Source organism: Schistocerca serialis, chromosome 5, assembly GCF_023864345.2.
Source record: "Schistocerca serialis cubense isolate TAMUIC-IGC-003099 chromosome 5, iqSchSeri2.2, whole genome shotgun sequence".
Lineage (NCBI taxonomy): Eukaryota > Metazoa > Arthropoda > Insecta > Orthoptera > Acrididae > Schistocerca > Schistocerca serialis.
In genome coordinates, this window is record NC_064642.1 from 749,833,579 (window position 1) to 749,850,913 (window position 17,335).

Genomic DNA, 17,335 nt, shown 5'->3' on the forward strand with positions numbered 1-17,335 from the left:
GGGAGGGGCGGGAGGGAAAGGGGGTGGGGGAGAGGGTGGGGGGTGGGGGAGCAACTGGCAGCACTGACTTTTTGAGTCCACCTGGGCAAATGGATGGGTGAAATGCTACGTACTGGGACAGCAGGTAAGTTGGTAAGGTGTGTAGGACAAGAAGGATTAAGATTATATAAGGTGGTGATTTGGGGGAAGAGGACCAAACAGCGAGGTGATCAGTCCCATCAGTTTAGGAAGGGATGGGGAAGGATGTGGGCCATGCCCTTTCAAAGGCACCATCCCGACATTTGCCTGAATTGATTTTAGGGAAATCACGGAAAACCTAAATCAGAATGGCCAGACACAGCTATGTAAGGTAGGTGGCAGGATGTTTATTAATTCTGGTATAAGAAGAATGAGCGAATGGTTTGTGTGTGTGTGTGTGGGGGGGGGGGGGGGGCTGCGCGTGTGTGTGTTTGTTGTGATGGTTTCATTTTTGGTTACTGTTTTGGCTACACAGTTTGACAGCCCTTTGCATAAGTAGAGAGTTGATTAATTTTCATATCAACATAGAACAGCACTGTTGGGAAACGATGTGGCTGCTTTTCCACATGATCCTACTATTGATCAGTTAAGAAATGCCCTTGATTTTAATGTTTTAGGAGATTGTATGTGGTGTATGTGTTTTAGGAGATTGTATGTGGTGGTCTCACAGGGGACAGAACTGAGAGCCAAAGAGGCACGGGGTAAAATACAATGTTTTGTAACTTGCATGATGAAGTGCCACTTTGGAGGAGCAGTGAATAGCAACAAAATCCGGAGTTCAGATTGGAATATTTATCATAAGGATAGGTTAGTCACCAACAGTGGTGGTATATTTATTGCAGTAAAGAACTCGATAATATCTAGCAAGGTTGTCATGGATCCCAACTGTGAGTCAGTGTGGGTGAAACTGAGCACCAAAGGTTGGTCAGAGATGGTAGTCGGATGCTTTTATAGACTGCCTAGGTGAGATGTGGAGCACCAATGGAAAAATTCAAAAGCAGCATTTTCAGTATGCCTAAGGCAAGTATGTTCTGAGCAAGGTCTTAAGGATTGGGAAAGACCCACTGTGGTTTAATAGCTGTGTTAGAAAACTGCTCTGTAAACAAAGAGAGCTTCATCTCAAATTCAAAAAAAGTCAAAACCTAGTTGACAAACAAAAGCTGAATGAAGTGAAGATGAGCGTAAGGAGAGCAATGAGAGAAGTGTTCAGTGACATTGAAAGTAAAATTTGATCAGCCGATCTTGAGTAAAAGTCCTAAGAGGTTTTGGTCTTATTTAAAATCAGCAAGTGGTTTGACATCATTTATTTATTCACTCAGGAGTTGATACTACCACCGGAATGGAAGATATCAGAGAGAAGGCTGAAATACTGAATTTGGTCCATTTCGATTATCGTATGAACATTGAAATGGCTGATACTGAGTTAACGGATCACGTAATAGAAAGGCAACTACAATCACTTAGTAGTGAAAAGGCATCAGGACCAGATAAGATACCTATACAATTCTACAAAGATTATGTGAAAGAACTTGATGCTCTTGTAACAGCAGTTTAACGTAGATCGCTGGAGTGATAGGAAAAAAGTGCGGGTCGTTCCCCTTTTCAAGAAGGGCCATAGGACAGATGCACACAATTACAGACCTATATCGTTGATGTCAGTCTGTTGTAGAATTACGGAACATGTTCTATGCTCAAGAATTATGACGTTTTCGGAGAATGAAAATCTCCTCTATAAAAATCACTGTGAATTCCGTGAGCAGAGATCTTGTGAACCTCAATTCGCTCTATTCCTCCATAAGATTCAAAGCACTGATGAAAATGGCGTTCCTTTACTCCAGAAAGGCATTTGACACCATCCCGCATTGCCTTTTAGTCCAAAAAATGAGTTTATCGAGTATCAGACCCTGTTTGCAACTATATTCAATATTTCCTTGCAGATATTACATAGCATGTTGCTCTTACGGAAAATTATCAACAGATTTAAAGATAATTTCTGGATTACCCGAAGGTAGAGTGATAAGATTGTTATTGTTTACTATGTATATAAATGATCTAGTAGAAAGTGTTGGGCACTCTTTAAGACTGTTCACAGATGTCTGTTACAGAGTAGCAATACCAGAAGACAGTATTTATTTGCAGAATGACTTGCAGAGGATTGATAAATGGTACAGGGTCTGGCAGTTGCCCCTGAACATAAATAAGTATAACATATTGCACATATGAAGGAAAAGAAAGCCACTTCTGTGCAACTACACTGTCAGTAAAAAAAAAACTGGTGGAAATGGCAGAGCAGCCTTAAGTGGAATGACCATATAAAACAAACAGTAAGATAAGCAGATACCAGACTGAGATTTTTAGGAAAAATCTTAAGGAAATGTAACTCATCCACAAAGGAAGTGGCTTATAAGGTACTTGTTTGACCGATTCAGACAACATATTACTTCCTCCCACATACATTTCGAGTAATGACTACAATGAGAAAATTCAAGAAATTAGAGCCAGTACGTAGGCTTACTGACACTTGTTCTTCCCAAGCCCTATTCATGTGTGGAAAATGGTAGCGGGATTCAATAAGAGGTACCAAAAGTACCATCTGCAACACACCATGAATCCACTTGTAGATTATGATGTAGTTGTAAATGTAAGTGGAATAGCCTTCATTTCAGCATTCAGTGAGAGGTAAATGAAGCCTTTGCAAAAGGTTTTATGATTCAAGAACTGGATGATATTGCAAGCTAATGACAGGACTGGTTAGTAATTGATTCACAGTGGTGATGGTTTTTTTTCTGGTTGTGGTAAAAAATGGTATGCGATATTTGTTTATGAATCAGTTGGTGGGATATTTCTGTCTGTGAAGTCCCAAACATCATTTACCTGCACATGAGTGATTGATTATGTTCAATTTTTGCTTTTCACTGTGGAATTTCCTTTACCATAATAACAGAGCCTTTTCACTTGTATCAGTTGGTAGGTAATATATACAAAGGAGGTAAATAAAGGCAGAAATAAGGAGCCAGATTTTGCTTGGAAAACACAAGGATAACAGATTGTTTATTATATTCTAATTCGAAGCAAGTTACTTATTTTGCTTTTTTGTGCACATTTACAGTTTAATTCTTAAATTCCTTGCATATTTGCATAGTTAATAGGCGTAGTCCCATGTTTTATTAACTGTATAGAGTAGATTTACACTATTTAAATTCTGCTGTCATTTGTTTTGAACAGCCAGCGACTGTTTTAAACAGCTCAGTCAGGTGTCAGCTTCCTCTCGTGAACTATCAGAAGAACAGATTGTTTGTTTTTGACAGTGAGCATTGAACTAGTGTCAAGCGTCACCCTGATATTTTTGTTTGAATTTTACGATATGTGCATGCTGTGTACGGATGCAGCAGGAGCTGCCCGCAGTTTTTGAATAGCTGAGGATGTTGGCCAAGGCTAGCCTTTTGTGGGCTGCTGCCCAGGGCTGAGTGGTGGCAGAGAAACTGGCTCATCGCTTGTGAGAATCAACGTCATTTCTTTGAAGCAGTGAGACTGTGGGGGGACTGGCCCTCTGGGCCCACTCATTTACCCTGTGAATGGTGAATGGACAAGTGGCTGCTCTTCCAGCAGGGTCTGAGCACCCACACAGGGTAAAAGGTTTGATAGTTATCTGGATCTCTAATGTACACAATGTGATCAAAAGTATCTGGACACCTGGCTGAAAATGGCTTACAAGTTCGTGGCACCCTCCATCAGTAATGCTGGAATTCAATATGGCGTTGACCCACCCTTAGCCTTGATGACAGATTCCACTCTCGCAGGCATACATTCAATCAGGTGCTGGAAGGTTTCTTGGGGAATGGCAGCCCATTCTTCACAGAGTACTCCACTGAGGAGAGGTATCGATCTCGGATGTCAGGCCTGGCACGAAGTCAGCATTCCAAAACATCCCAAAGGTGTTCTATTGCATTCAGGTGAGGACTCTGTGCAGGCCAGTCCATTACAGGGATGTTATTGTCATGTAACCACTCTGTCACAGGCCGTGCATTATGAACAGGTGCTCGATTGTGTTGAAAGATGCAGTCGCCATCCCTGAATTGCTCTTTAACAGTGAAAAGCAAGAAGGTGCTTAAAACATCAATGTAGGCCTGTGCTGTGATGTGCCATGCAAAATAACAAGGGGTGCAAGCCCCCTCCATGAAAAACATGACCAAACCATAACACCACTGCCTCCGAATTTTACTGTTGGCGCTACACACGCTGACAGATGACATTCACCGGGCATTTGCCATACCCACACACTGCCATCAGATCACCATATTGTGTACCATAATTCATCACTCCACACAACGATTTTCCACTGCTCAGTCCTCCAATGTTTATGCTCCTTGCAGCAAGCGAGGCATCGTTTGGCATTTACCAGCATGTTGTGTGCCTTATGAGCAGCCGCTCGACCATGACTCTTCAACTGTCGGTGGTCTCTGTCAATCAACAGACGAGGTCAGCCTGTACGCTTTTGTGCTATACTGTCCCTTCACATTTCCACTTCACTATCACATGGGAAACAGTGAACCTAGGGATGTTTAGGAGTGTGGAAATCTCACGTACAGATGTATGACACAAGTGAGACCCAATCATCTGACCACATTCGAAGTCTGTGAGCTCCGTGGAGCGCCCCTTTCTGTTCTCTCATGATGTCTAATGACTACTGAAGTTGCTGGTATGGAGTACCTGGCAGTAGGTGACATCACAATCCACCTCATATGAAAAACATATGTTTTTGGGGGTGTCTGGATGCTTTTGATCACATAGTGTATGTTGCATTATGAGGCCTCTTAGCGAAATAATGTCCATGGCTGAAAAGAAGTCCAATTTGCACACAGTATGTCTGGTGTGAGGCTTCATCTGTGGAAGAGACCGTTCCTGCGGCTATCAGGGAGGGTGCACTCAGCTTCAAGTTGTGGCTCCTGTCAGCAACAATGATGTATGTCACTTCTCTTCTGTGATCATCCGTAGTTCAAATGGACGGTTGTGACACAATGCTTGTGACACAATGCAGTATACAATCAAACAATGGGAAATCCAGAATGGCATGTGACAATATTATGAAAAGGATAGTTGCTACTCACCATATAAGAAAGATGCTGAGTCACAGATGGGCACAACAAAAAGACTGTCACAAATAAAGCTGTCGGCTACTAAGGCCTTTGTCAAGAATGGACCACACACACACACACACACACACACACTCACACACACTCACTCACTCACTCACTGCAGTGTGGCTTCAGTTGCCTGTTGTGTGTGTGTGTGTGTGTGTGTGTGTGTGTGTGTGTGTGTGTGTGTGCTCCATTCTCGACAAAGGCCTTGGTAGCTGACAGATTTATTTGTGACAGTCTTTTTGTTGTGCCCATCTGTGACTCAGCATCTTTCTTATATGGTGAGTAGCAACTATCCTTTTCATAATATTGTCACATTCCATCCTGGATTTCCCATTGTTTGGTTGTATACTGCATTGTGTCACAAGAGGAGGTCCACTGACCGGTTCCATTACCCATTGCAAAGCGACATAAAATGGAATGAGCACAGAAAAGCAGTATTAGCAAAGGCAAATGATCAACTAATTTAAGGAAAGTGTTGCTCATCTTGAAGGAGACCGCATACAGAATACTAGTGCAGTCCATTATTGAGTACAGCTAGTGTGTTTGGGATCCTCACCAGGTTGGATTAAAGGTAGACACTAAAACAGTTCAGAGGTTTCTGCTTGATTTGTTACCTGAAGGTTCGATCAACAAGCGAGTATTATAGAGACACTTTATGAAATGAGATGGGAATCCCTGGAGGGAAGACAGTGCTATTTTTGCAAACTGCTATTGAAAAAATTTAGAGAATTGGCATTTGTGGCTGACTGCACAATGATTCTACTGCCACTGACACATATTTCACAGAAGGACCGCAAAGACAACATGAGAGAAATTAGGGCTTGTATGGAGGCATATAGAATGTTATTTTTCCTTCACTCCATTTGTGAGTGGAACAGGAAAGGTACCCATGCATCATATGGTGACTTTGGTGACTTGTGGAGTATCTATCTAAATATAGTAAAGATTATGCATGTGAGATGTCAGAAGTTAAAAACAAAATGAAAGGTCTTACAAACAGAAGATTTCAGAGTAAGAGGAGAGCTTCATAAAGCAGAAATGCTGACAAACCAGTGTACTTAAACATCAGAGAAATTTTGTCATGACAAAATTGTTGATGACTTTGAGTGTTGTTTGGAGCAAAATACAGGAATTGAGTGAATAAAACTTACAAAATGTGCACAGTGCGATCTATTCAATGATCTTTCCAACTTTTGCAGCTTTACCACAATTATTCACCAGAATACGGCACTGTCAAAAATTTTTGAAATTTAGCTACTCATTTTGTCAGTGAACTAAAATTTTGTTTATCATTTTTAGTCATTTAGCAAACCTGTACACAATCTGAACATAATCTGACATACTTGAGTGGAGGTCATCTCCAAAACTACGTAACTTGATATGGAATCACCCTTAACTGAGTGAAAAAGCTGAAGCCTCTTTGTAATCGGGATATAAAGTCCCTCACACACTCAATATTTATTGCACAATATTATTGACCACCTAAGACCAGTATTGACAGTTTGGACAAGATACTCAAGAAAACAGCAGAATTTTAAAAATATTGATGGACATTTTCCATCTTTATTACCTGCATCTTGTGACATTATGGTATGTTCATATTTTTAGTGCTAAACTGTAATTAGATGGTTTTTTTATCATTTGGCAATTACATCCGATTTTGTCATTTACATATGGCATGTTGCCATTTAACTATATAACCTCTTAGTTTTAACTTCATTCCCTAGTTATTTTTGTAATTTTAAAATTATTTGGACTTAAGTACAAACTTTCTAAGATTTTTGTCTTGACTTATTGACAGTTACATAAGACTCACCTTTCACAAACGGCATATGCCACTTAACTATGGATCAGAGTTCCTGACTGAATTCCATTGTTACTTTTATAATTTTAAAGTTACTTGGATTTACATGTAAGCTTTTTGAGATTTTTGGTCATAAATCTTTTTGGGAGGTACAGCCTGGCTCTCTTGCATTGAAGTTCTTGACTACGTACAGCGGTAGTCATGTTGACCCATAATATGAATGCATGACATGTGTATTCTACTCTTGTTTTGTGATTTGAATGGAAGGTCATCTTAAAAGCAGTAACATAATACTGGGTTGTTACATGTTCACTTTTACTAGTAGTGTTGGCTCTCCTTATTATTTTATTCAGGTGATACTCATTGATTTATATCCAACTCTATTGTACAAAATTTTCTAATTGTATTTTTCCTCTACATGTCTACAGTTCTGAAGATGATTGTAGAAAGCAACCAAAACTAGTCATGATGCTTTAAATGTATAATGAAAATTGCAGTGTAGGCATTAACAGTTTTTTTACATTAAATATTCTTATTTAATGAGATACCTTGTCATCCACAGTAGCAGAGGAAACTGAAGATCATGATATCATGACAGTAAGCAGATATGTTTATTTTACTTGCAGCAGTTCTCAGAATTGGCAAATAAAGTCAGAGCAGCTGTCCAGTGAGCGAACATGTTTATTTTTCTTGCAAAAGTTGTCACAGCACAGACGTAAGATCGTGTAAGCTATCAATTACAATAATTGTGTTTTTTCATTTCCGATAGTTGTTACGTGGGAAACAGCACAGTACACAATAAATCATACATTTTGGTTCCTTAATTCATAATTAGTTGTTTTGGTTTATGAATTGGTGCTGCCAATGAAAAAGTACCTATTCCATTGAAATGTTTACAGAAAGGTCCTTGGACATACTTGGACCGTTCTTCATCATTTCTGCTTGTGTTTTGCAAAACAAGCAACTCATCTGCAATGCAGATACACATTATTGAGCACCGACATGTTCACTATGATGACAGTGTTCTAACTTACGTATCCAAAACATAAATATTGTGCAATATTATTGTGTCATTCTTGGCCTTGCACATTAGTGCCATATGTTGTCCCAGTATTATTGTGTCAATAATATTGAATATGATCCTCATGAATCAGTTCTCAGATTAAATGCTCAAGGTAATTTTCTGACTAGACATTTAGAGCATCATCACAATAATCCCTGGCCCTACCACTTGTCCTACTCACTTGAAACTTTCAGTCTATACCTGGTATATAGAAAATTCCCCCTGCTACAACATAACCAGAACATCAGTATGCAACCTTCCTCAAGTTTTGTAGGAAATGTACTACTAGTACAGTTGCTGAGACATGGGATCTACAAAAGCACCTGATTACCATGTTTGATCCACCTTAAATTAATTAAACTAAATTATTTCACATTTTGAATCCTCACTCACGTCATTAGATATTATCATATTATTTTTAAGTACAAAACCTACCTCCACCACTGGTGACCAACCTGTCTTTGTGATACACGTTCCAGTCAGAATTTAAAATTTCATTGCCACTAACTTTTGGTTTCAGCCAGCTTTCTGTTCCTAGCATTATATGGGCATTATTACCATTTTTAAGTGAGGGAGCCTTTCCATGGATGGTCCTGCAATTAAATAACATTACATTATCATTTTCCTTCTTCAGTCTTCTACGACAAATGTTACTCTCTGTAATTGGTGGGATTTATATTCTCTCCTCCCCGTCCTTTTTTCCCCCTAAGGTAAGTCTTTCCGCTCCCGGGATTGGAATGACTCCTTACCCTCTCCCTTAAAACCCACATCCTTTCGTCTTTCCCTCTCCTTCCCTCTTTCCTGATGAGGCAACAGTTTGTTGCGAAAGCTTGAATTTTGTGTGTATGTTTGTGTTTGTTTGTGTGTCTGTTGACCTGCCAGCATTTTCATTTGGTAAGTCACATCACGGGCGAGACTAGCTGCTTTCACAGTTCAGCCAGCCACCTACGGGACTCAAAGATGGCCACTGAACCCAGGCAGCAGATGTCATTTGTGCCAACATCAGTCAACACTTACATCTGGCTGCGACCAACATGCTTAGTAGCAGCTGACGGGGTCTGCTCCATGCCTCGAATGAGAGCTGCTGGCAAGCATATCTGTCTTCTGTTTTCTTAAGGGGTTCCATTATCTGCCCAATCTTGAAGTTCCCAGTGCTGTACTGTCAGCAGTGAGTAAGACCTCCTGTGTTTCAAGGCGTAAGGGGCAGCCATGTAACCGGTACCCACTTTCATTGTCTGCCTAGAGATTTGTGGCCGTGTCAGTGTTCACAATTCATCTTTAGGTAAACTAGCCAAGTCAAGCATACCAGAAGGCAGTGTGACATCAAGGATATCAAGCAGTGCTAAATGTGGCAGAGAGACCACAGCTTTTGCCACAGGTACCTCGTTATGCCACTGTATTGCTTGGCAGTAGTCTGTCGACAGTTTTCAACTACACAGCTGACATAGTCCCTATCTGCCTTTTAGTGTGTCAGTTTTACAGTAATAACTATAATACTAACCCACGCAACAATAGCACTTCTGCTGTGCTGCTCCTGGCTATCACAAAAGGTCAGCACAAGCAACACTGATGCTCAAAAAATACGCAAACGCTTAGAAAAACAATTAATAAATACTGCTTAGTATAGATAAATATGCAGATAATGTTCACTTCTTCACAAATACATGTAAGAAAAAGACCAAACTAAACACTGTGTGTAAACTTGGTGGCTGTTCTTGCTTTGGCAGCTGCTCCCTTCGAATATACTACGAAAGTTATAAGAAATTTAATATTGTTTTAAATTGTTTGTAAGTGTGGTTTTGTTGGTACTATGTGGTTTTGATTAATTAATTAATTCATTAATCATATACACTGCATGCTTTTGTGTCAGTGATTTATGTATAATAATAACATTGTTGTTTATTTTGTATTGATGCCAGACATTTACGATCTGTCACTAAGAGAAAAAGAGAGGGTGTGTTTCTTCAACATGTACTGTTTTCTAGGTTGTACCGGACTATTATAAAATTGTGAATCGCCCAATGGATCTGCAGACAATACGTGAAAATCTGAGAATGAAGAAGTATCAGAGCAGAGAGGAGTTTCTAGCTGATGTTAATCAGATTGTTGAAAATTCAACACTTTACAATGGTAATAATCCAGAAAACATATTTGTAATTGAGGCAGTGTAAGTTGATCCCTGACAGTTGTAGTGGGCTGGGCATGGCAGCCAGTAACGTAATACAATTTTGTAAAGATCTCTGTGGCGACGTCTCAGTTTTGTCACAACTCTGTAGACGACTATTGTTTCTGCCTACAGCCGTTGGTGCTTCACAGCTGAAAGTTGGCAACACTACTGTGAGCTGTAAGGGATCCTCTTCCATCTCGACTATAAGTAAATTTGAAATTCTATGTCTCTGCTTTGCATTTGCTCTTAACATACTCCAATTTCTTAACTGGTTTGTGACTCAATGATTTCATTGTATTAAACTTCCTTCAAATGTAACCAGCACAGTATGAAAATTACTTATTGAATTAATATATTCAGAATTATTTATTTCTAATTTCTGCTACCAGTCACTTTTTTTAATATTTCTTGTTTAATCTAACATAATACAATGTGTTTCGAACATGTTCTGTTCATCTTCAGGCATTTATACATACATACATACATACATACATACATACAGAGAAATGTTACTTAAAAAGAAACAGTCTTAAACTAGATTACTCTAGAACTCTTTGTCCATTGTTTGTTTCTGTTCTTCAACAGTTTTAAGCCATTTCTAACTCAGTAGATTCTAGATATGTCAGTGTAAATAATTGACTACAAATCAGTCAGTACCAAGAATATTGATACAAAACCTCGATAATCGATACAGACTCACATGCTACAGTCCGCCATCTTGTGTTGTGTGCATAACATCGAAGCAATTTGTGCAGTGAATTCTATTGGTAATCAGTGACAAAACATGATATGCAGTAGTGTAATGTCAATCAACAGCTCCGCCATTACACCAGTGATGCAAGTGAAGTAGCAAGATGATGAAATCGTAAGTGATCAACCATCATATAAAAGCCTTTCACACTATTTTCGTAACACATAACTGATGCAAATCTATCTGCATTCTATACAGACTGTGACATCATACATATACATAGTCAACCACAAGAAACAAAACCAGCAGAAGACATCACTGATTTCAATTTCTAGCCATACACTGCCCCCCCCCCCCCCCCCCCAATGCCACACCAGCTGCTACAGTAACAAACAACGGACAAAGAGTTATAAATTAATCTAGTTTAAGACTGTTTCTTTTTAAGTAACATTTCTCTGTATGTATGTATGTATAAAAGCCTGAAGATGAACAGAACATGTTCGAAACACATTGTATTATGTTAGATTAAACATAAAATATTAAATAAAGTGACTGGTATCAGAAATTAGAAATAAATAATTATCCCACACAGTCACGGTTCACAAACATAGCCATTATGGCCGAAAATAATTAATATTCAGAATTCATTCAATCATACTTACAAGTGAGAAACTACTATGTTGCATCCAGTAGCTGCTGCAGTGAGCCAGAGGCTTGTGCCCTGCAGTTGCACACAGGGTTTCTCGTGCAGGAGAATGGTGATGCTGCAGATGGGTCACTATTAATTCTCACATTTCAGAATAAAGAAGTGTTGGAGATGGTGAATGGAAGATTCCATTTTATTGGCAGAACACTTGGAAGATACAACATATCTACTAATGAGTTTGCTCACACGTGACTTATCCGTCATCTTCCGGAGTATTGCTGTGTGGTATGGGCTCCTTATCAGACAGAATTGATATAGATCATAAGCAAAGTTCAAAGAAGGGCAGTTCATTTCGTATTATTATGAAATAGGGTGAAGAGTGTCACAGAAATGAACAAGAGTTGTGGTGACAGTAATTAAATCAGGCTTTTTAATTGCAGTGAGATCTTTTTGTGAAATTTCAATCACCAACTTACTACACCAAATGTGAAATATTTTGTTGACTTCCACCTACATAGGAACAAATGTCCATCACAATAAAATAAGAGAAATCAGATCTTGAACAGAAATACGTAGATTTTTTTCCCATGTGCCATTCAAGAATGAAGCAATTGAGAAACAGTCTAAAAGTGGTTCTGTAAACCATCTGAGAAGTACTTAAGTGTGAATTGCAGAGCAGTCATGTAGGTGTAGATGTGGATGTAAATTTTTTATGGCCTGGGGTGAAACAGTGTTGTAATGAGTTAAAGAAGGGCTGAGACAGTGTTGAAAACATGCACACTCCTGCTGTCCCTGCACAAACTCCAAAGCACAAAACATCAAAGCTATTGTCAGTGATTCTGCTGTAGGAAGTTGACATCTGACTGTGGCATAATCTCTATTAAACCTCAAATCAGCTAAGGAAGAATACACACAACCATTTGGAAGGAGGTGAGACTCTATTCCTAGAGTTCTAAGAATATTGAATGAAGAGAAGAAAGCTCTACAAGTTGAAATTTCTTGCATACTTCTTATAAAATATTAAGAAGAAAGTGATGCTTTTATTTCTGGAAAAAATAGTGTGTGTATCATAAAACTAAATCTGTCCTTACACCCTTAATTCAAAGGAGCCATTGTATAGTGGTAGGAAACATTGAGAGGACAATCTTCAAAACCAAGAAACAGTTGTCTGCTGAGGAGATCATGGCCTCAGAGTTCTGGAATAGCAAAGGCATTCTCCTGGTAACTTTCCTTCAGGAACTTAGCTCAAAAAGGGACAGCTTGCTGTTCACAACTGTTTTACTTCTCTGTGACAAGACCACACTCCTGAACAATAAGTCATCAAACTTTGGGATACATCTACTGGACTGCTCTTAAAGATCCATCCTACAATTTAGGTCAGTTGTCACACATGTGATCTCTTGCTGCAGAACTTCACAGACAGTGGAGTGGTACAATGCTTCATGCCTAATTGGCTTGAACTTAAAATAAATGGCATTAAAAAGTAATGGACCAATGGTAAAAATATAAACATAAGGCAGAGCGCCCCCTGACGTGGTGTGCCAAATTATATGACACATGGAATGACAGATACATGGCATACATGTGACTTGATGCTGACAAAAGTAACAGGGCACAAGATCTGCGGACAATGAACATGTTCTGGCTTTCTTCAACTTAATTAATGTTTTATGTAAATAAAGCAAAGCTACATTCATCTCTGTTGTTAATTTCTCATTTAAACTTTTAATTCTTGCATAAAAAATTAAAAACTATGGTTTTGGGTTTATGCATGTATTACATACACAGTTTTTCTCATTCGATTTTGAGGAAACTATTCAATAAAACAGTTTGATTCTTCCTCTCTGTATTGTCTCACATCACAGCTTGATTGTGAACTGGCTGTCTTTTCATTATTGCTTATAGTTATTACATACTTTGAAAGTAAGTAAAGTACTGCACACACATTAGAAAGTTTACAAAGAAAAATATGCTTGCTGGACGGTATATGTTTGGTGCAGCTTACGTGATACATTTCTGCATAAATAATGTAGCTAGTATATTAGAATTGTTTTTAATGCTGGAAGGATAACCATACCTATTTCCAATCTCAAATAAATAAGTGATACATTTTGTGTTTGGCTGCAAGGGGATACAAGTTGCCACATTCAGATACTGTGGCCACACATTAGACAGTGTTGTTGCTCATGTTTCTCTTTCATATGTGGTTTATGAAGTCAGTCAGTCACAGCATAAACTACAGTTATGTTCATTTTAAAACTAGAGATAGACAATCACAGATTCAGCATCAGAGCTAGATGTGTGCCAGGGACCGGAAAAATTTGCATTTTGCGATAAATGTGGAATTGATGTGAATTCTGTCTCAAAATACAAAAATCCAAAATTACTTAATAGACACTATTTCATAGTGAATTGTATCCAGATGCAGTATTTGATCAGAGATAGTTTGAAATACCTTTATTTTCTGCTTATAAATGTCAAAAATGTAACATACTTCCAGTTACAGGTATCGTACATCATCTGACGAAGCCCACTTTGGAAAGATAGTGTACATAAGAATCTGTTTGCAAATAAAAAGTGTGCAAACACGACAACATATCAGTGTGCTCAATGATCTGGTGCCATGCCATTTTTGGTGGTTGTGTAGTCTATTTAAGATGCAAGCCATGTAATGCAGTGTAGTACTCAGCCATGAGACCTAGCATGTTGTAACAAAGAAATGCCTAAAATTCAAATGATTGTATAATGTTAATACTTTTAACATGGCAAAATAGTGGCAGATGTTTTGAACTGTGGTTGCGTCGAACATCACTAGAGGATGAGCCTGAACTACATCATTAAACAATACTCACCTCGGCAAGCAATTGTTTGGTAGCCCTGTTGTAGACTGCTCCTCTCCCCTCTGGAAATCAAAATTCTAATTTTTTTACAATTGCAGCCATCTGACACTATAGCCTATAGTGCCTACACTCTGCGTTATATCGATTAGAAAACAAAATCTGCAATGTATTTTGACTGCACCAAAATTCTTCCCCAATGTTAAAATAGAGTTACCATATGTTTGGTTCTACTAGTACTATCTGTGGCATTGTCAAGCATGGACTGCACAGCTATGAATGCCCATGATACATGGAAATTAATGGTCCGCCAATTTTGTAATCATTGAATTGGGTGGGCAAAGACAGATTATGTCCAGAAACAGCTTAAGTCAGAGACACATTCAGTTCACTGGCGGGAAAATGTTTCTGCTTTTCAACAAAGCAATGAAGAAAAGGCGATTTCGGAAGAAAAAGGTGTTCAAGTTTTTGCAAAAGCAAACATTTCAGTCAAAAAGTTCCCAATCGGCACTTTCTTTTAACAGCCAGTTTCAAAGAACTAAGGCTTTGTTTGTCTTCAATCATGTATCATGACAACCTTTTAATTTATGTTTCTAATCAGTATAAAAAATTAGAAAAAAGAGTTATTGGGTATCGTCATGATTGCAATTGAATTTGTCTATGCTAGATTGTGTCGGAAGAAGAACAATGCAACATGTCAACAACAAGAGGTAGGTAAGAGTTTGTCAAAACTTTAAATGTAGAATTTTCTCAATGCTTTACCATGCAGCTAACACTCCACAAACATTTTGCTCATGTGAATTCAACCTCAAAGTGACTAATGAATCGAATTGAATTTTTATCAGCTGACAGGGAATGTGTCCACAAGAGTGATGGCAGAGAGTTAAGGGAAAGTTGTTTCCGTAAAGCATTGTTTGGAGGTACGCTCCTGCTTTTAGAACCTAAATCTTTGCCAGAAGAAGAGAGCAAACTTCATTATTGTTTTGCCGTAGATGAAGCTTTCCCTCTCATAAAACACACAGTTAGACCATAGTCTTTTAGACAAGTAATGAAAGGTTTATATTTAATTGTCTATAATCCAAGGGAAGAAATTCTATAGAATATTCTTTTTGTTTGTTAGTGTCAAAGATCTGCTTTTTAATACTTCAGTAAATTGTGAAATGAACCAGTGTGATAGTTCAAGCCATTTGTTGGTTCATAACTTTGTACGCATTCATTATGCAACACAGTCTAGGCCATACCATTGAGAATTCACATCAAAAGCCAGGAAACCAACAATGGCCCACTAACAATGCTATTGGGTCGAGTAATCCACACTGTGGTTTCTTTCTTAGCCCAAATGAAGCATTATCTTTTCAGAACAGATTACGTATGTATGTAGCTTCATACTGAAAGGATTCAAATTACATTAGATCCCGCAAGTCAGTAAAAGATTTGGAAACATGGTTGTAGAAAACCATCATACATAATTATGTTTAATTCTGTATCTTCATTCTTATGCATAAATAAATTAGATGAATTTCAATTATTGTATCTGTCTACGATTTTTCACTTTCAGTCCTTTCCCACGCTTTATCTTGAGAGTTCTCATTGCAGTATTCAGCACTGCTGTGATCATAAACATGATTTTTTGTTCTCAAAATGAATACTGAACTCAGCAATGTTCCTCATTTTTCTGAGTAGAGAGACATCCAAACAACCAAAGCAGAAATGTTCATAAAGTGTCACTAGACAAGCGTGACACATGGCAAAAATTGAAGTAGAGCACACCACATTCATCTGGCAGTGGCGTGGCATGCCATAAGACTCAGTTACATCACGTCAGTCTGATAGGTGCTGCTCCATTATGCTATGTGATTTCCATCTGAAGTTGCAAGTTGGTTGCATGCCGTGACAAACAGTAAACCACTTGTCACACTGTTCCGATGGGCATCCTGACTAAGATGACCCATTATGTAGAAAATTAAGAACAATGTAAATTTAATGAATAAGAATTTTATCACAAAATACTTGCTTGTGTTTGAATCATCCCTAAACGTAATGAAGACTGTTTTGCTGTAATATCAGAAATGTTGTACTTTTTTTACAGGTACAAAAAGTTCACTGACAGTAGCAGCTCGCCGCATGTTGGGTCTGTGTGTAGACAGGTTGGCTGAAAAAGAGGATAGGCTTATGAGGCTTGAGAAGGCTATTAATCCACTACTGGATGATAATGACCAGGTTGCACTGTCATACATCTTGGATAATGTCGTGAACAACAAACTGAAGGCCATGTCTGAATCATGGCCATTCCTCAAACCTGTGAATAAGAAACTTGTGAAGGACTACTATACTGTTATCAAGAATCCGATGGATCTAGAAACAGTTGCCAAAAAGGTTCAAAGTAAGTTGCACAGATTTTCTTCCTGACACTCCTCCTCGCCCTCTCCCTCCCTCCCCCCTCCCCCTCCCCCTCTCTCCTTTGTGGGGAGCTTTCATCTTTTTCCTATAACAGAGTGAGACTTCTATTTATATATTTCTGAATGTATATATATTTTTTTAATACGTAATTGTGCAGAAGATCTTATACGCAAAATGTAGTTTTGTTTTGACTTAAGAATTTACAGAGTAATGTTTTTAAACCACAAGTAAGTTAACATACACAGTACAAATTTATCCATACAGATTGATGATTAGTGTATTCTGTTACATGCACAAGACACCTTGAGATTTTGTAGAAGGAGTTTGACAGAAACTGGGGTGTCACACATTTTTAAATAGATGTAGTTACAAAAAACATTTTATGAAAGTAGTGAACGTTTTGTGTAGATCTTGTTGTATGATCTAAGCTGTTCAAATACAAGGCAGTTGTGTAACAGCGAACGTGTATGTCACCATTTCACTGTGTCGTGTAAGAATGCATACTTCAATGTGAATTTTTAAAAAAAAAAAAAAAAAAAAAAAAACCAATACCAATACACTATACTTG

The 17,335-nt window shown here is 38.4% G+C and overlaps 1 protein-coding gene across 1 annotated transcript in view; it reads left to right on the forward strand.

Moving 5' to 3' along the window:
• LOC126480802 (transcription initiation factor TFIID subunit 1) overlaps positions 1-17,335 on the forward strand; it is a 241,206-nt gene that overhangs the window by 206,320 nt on the left and 17,551 nt on the right. The window contains exons 22-23 of the mRNA XM_050104121.1: positions 10,012-10,156; positions 16,457-16,750. Coding sequence (XP_049960078.1) covers positions 10,012-10,156; positions 16,457-16,750 — 439 coding nt within the window. The remainder of the gene's footprint in view (positions 1-10,011; positions 10,157-16,456; positions 16,751-17,335) is intronic.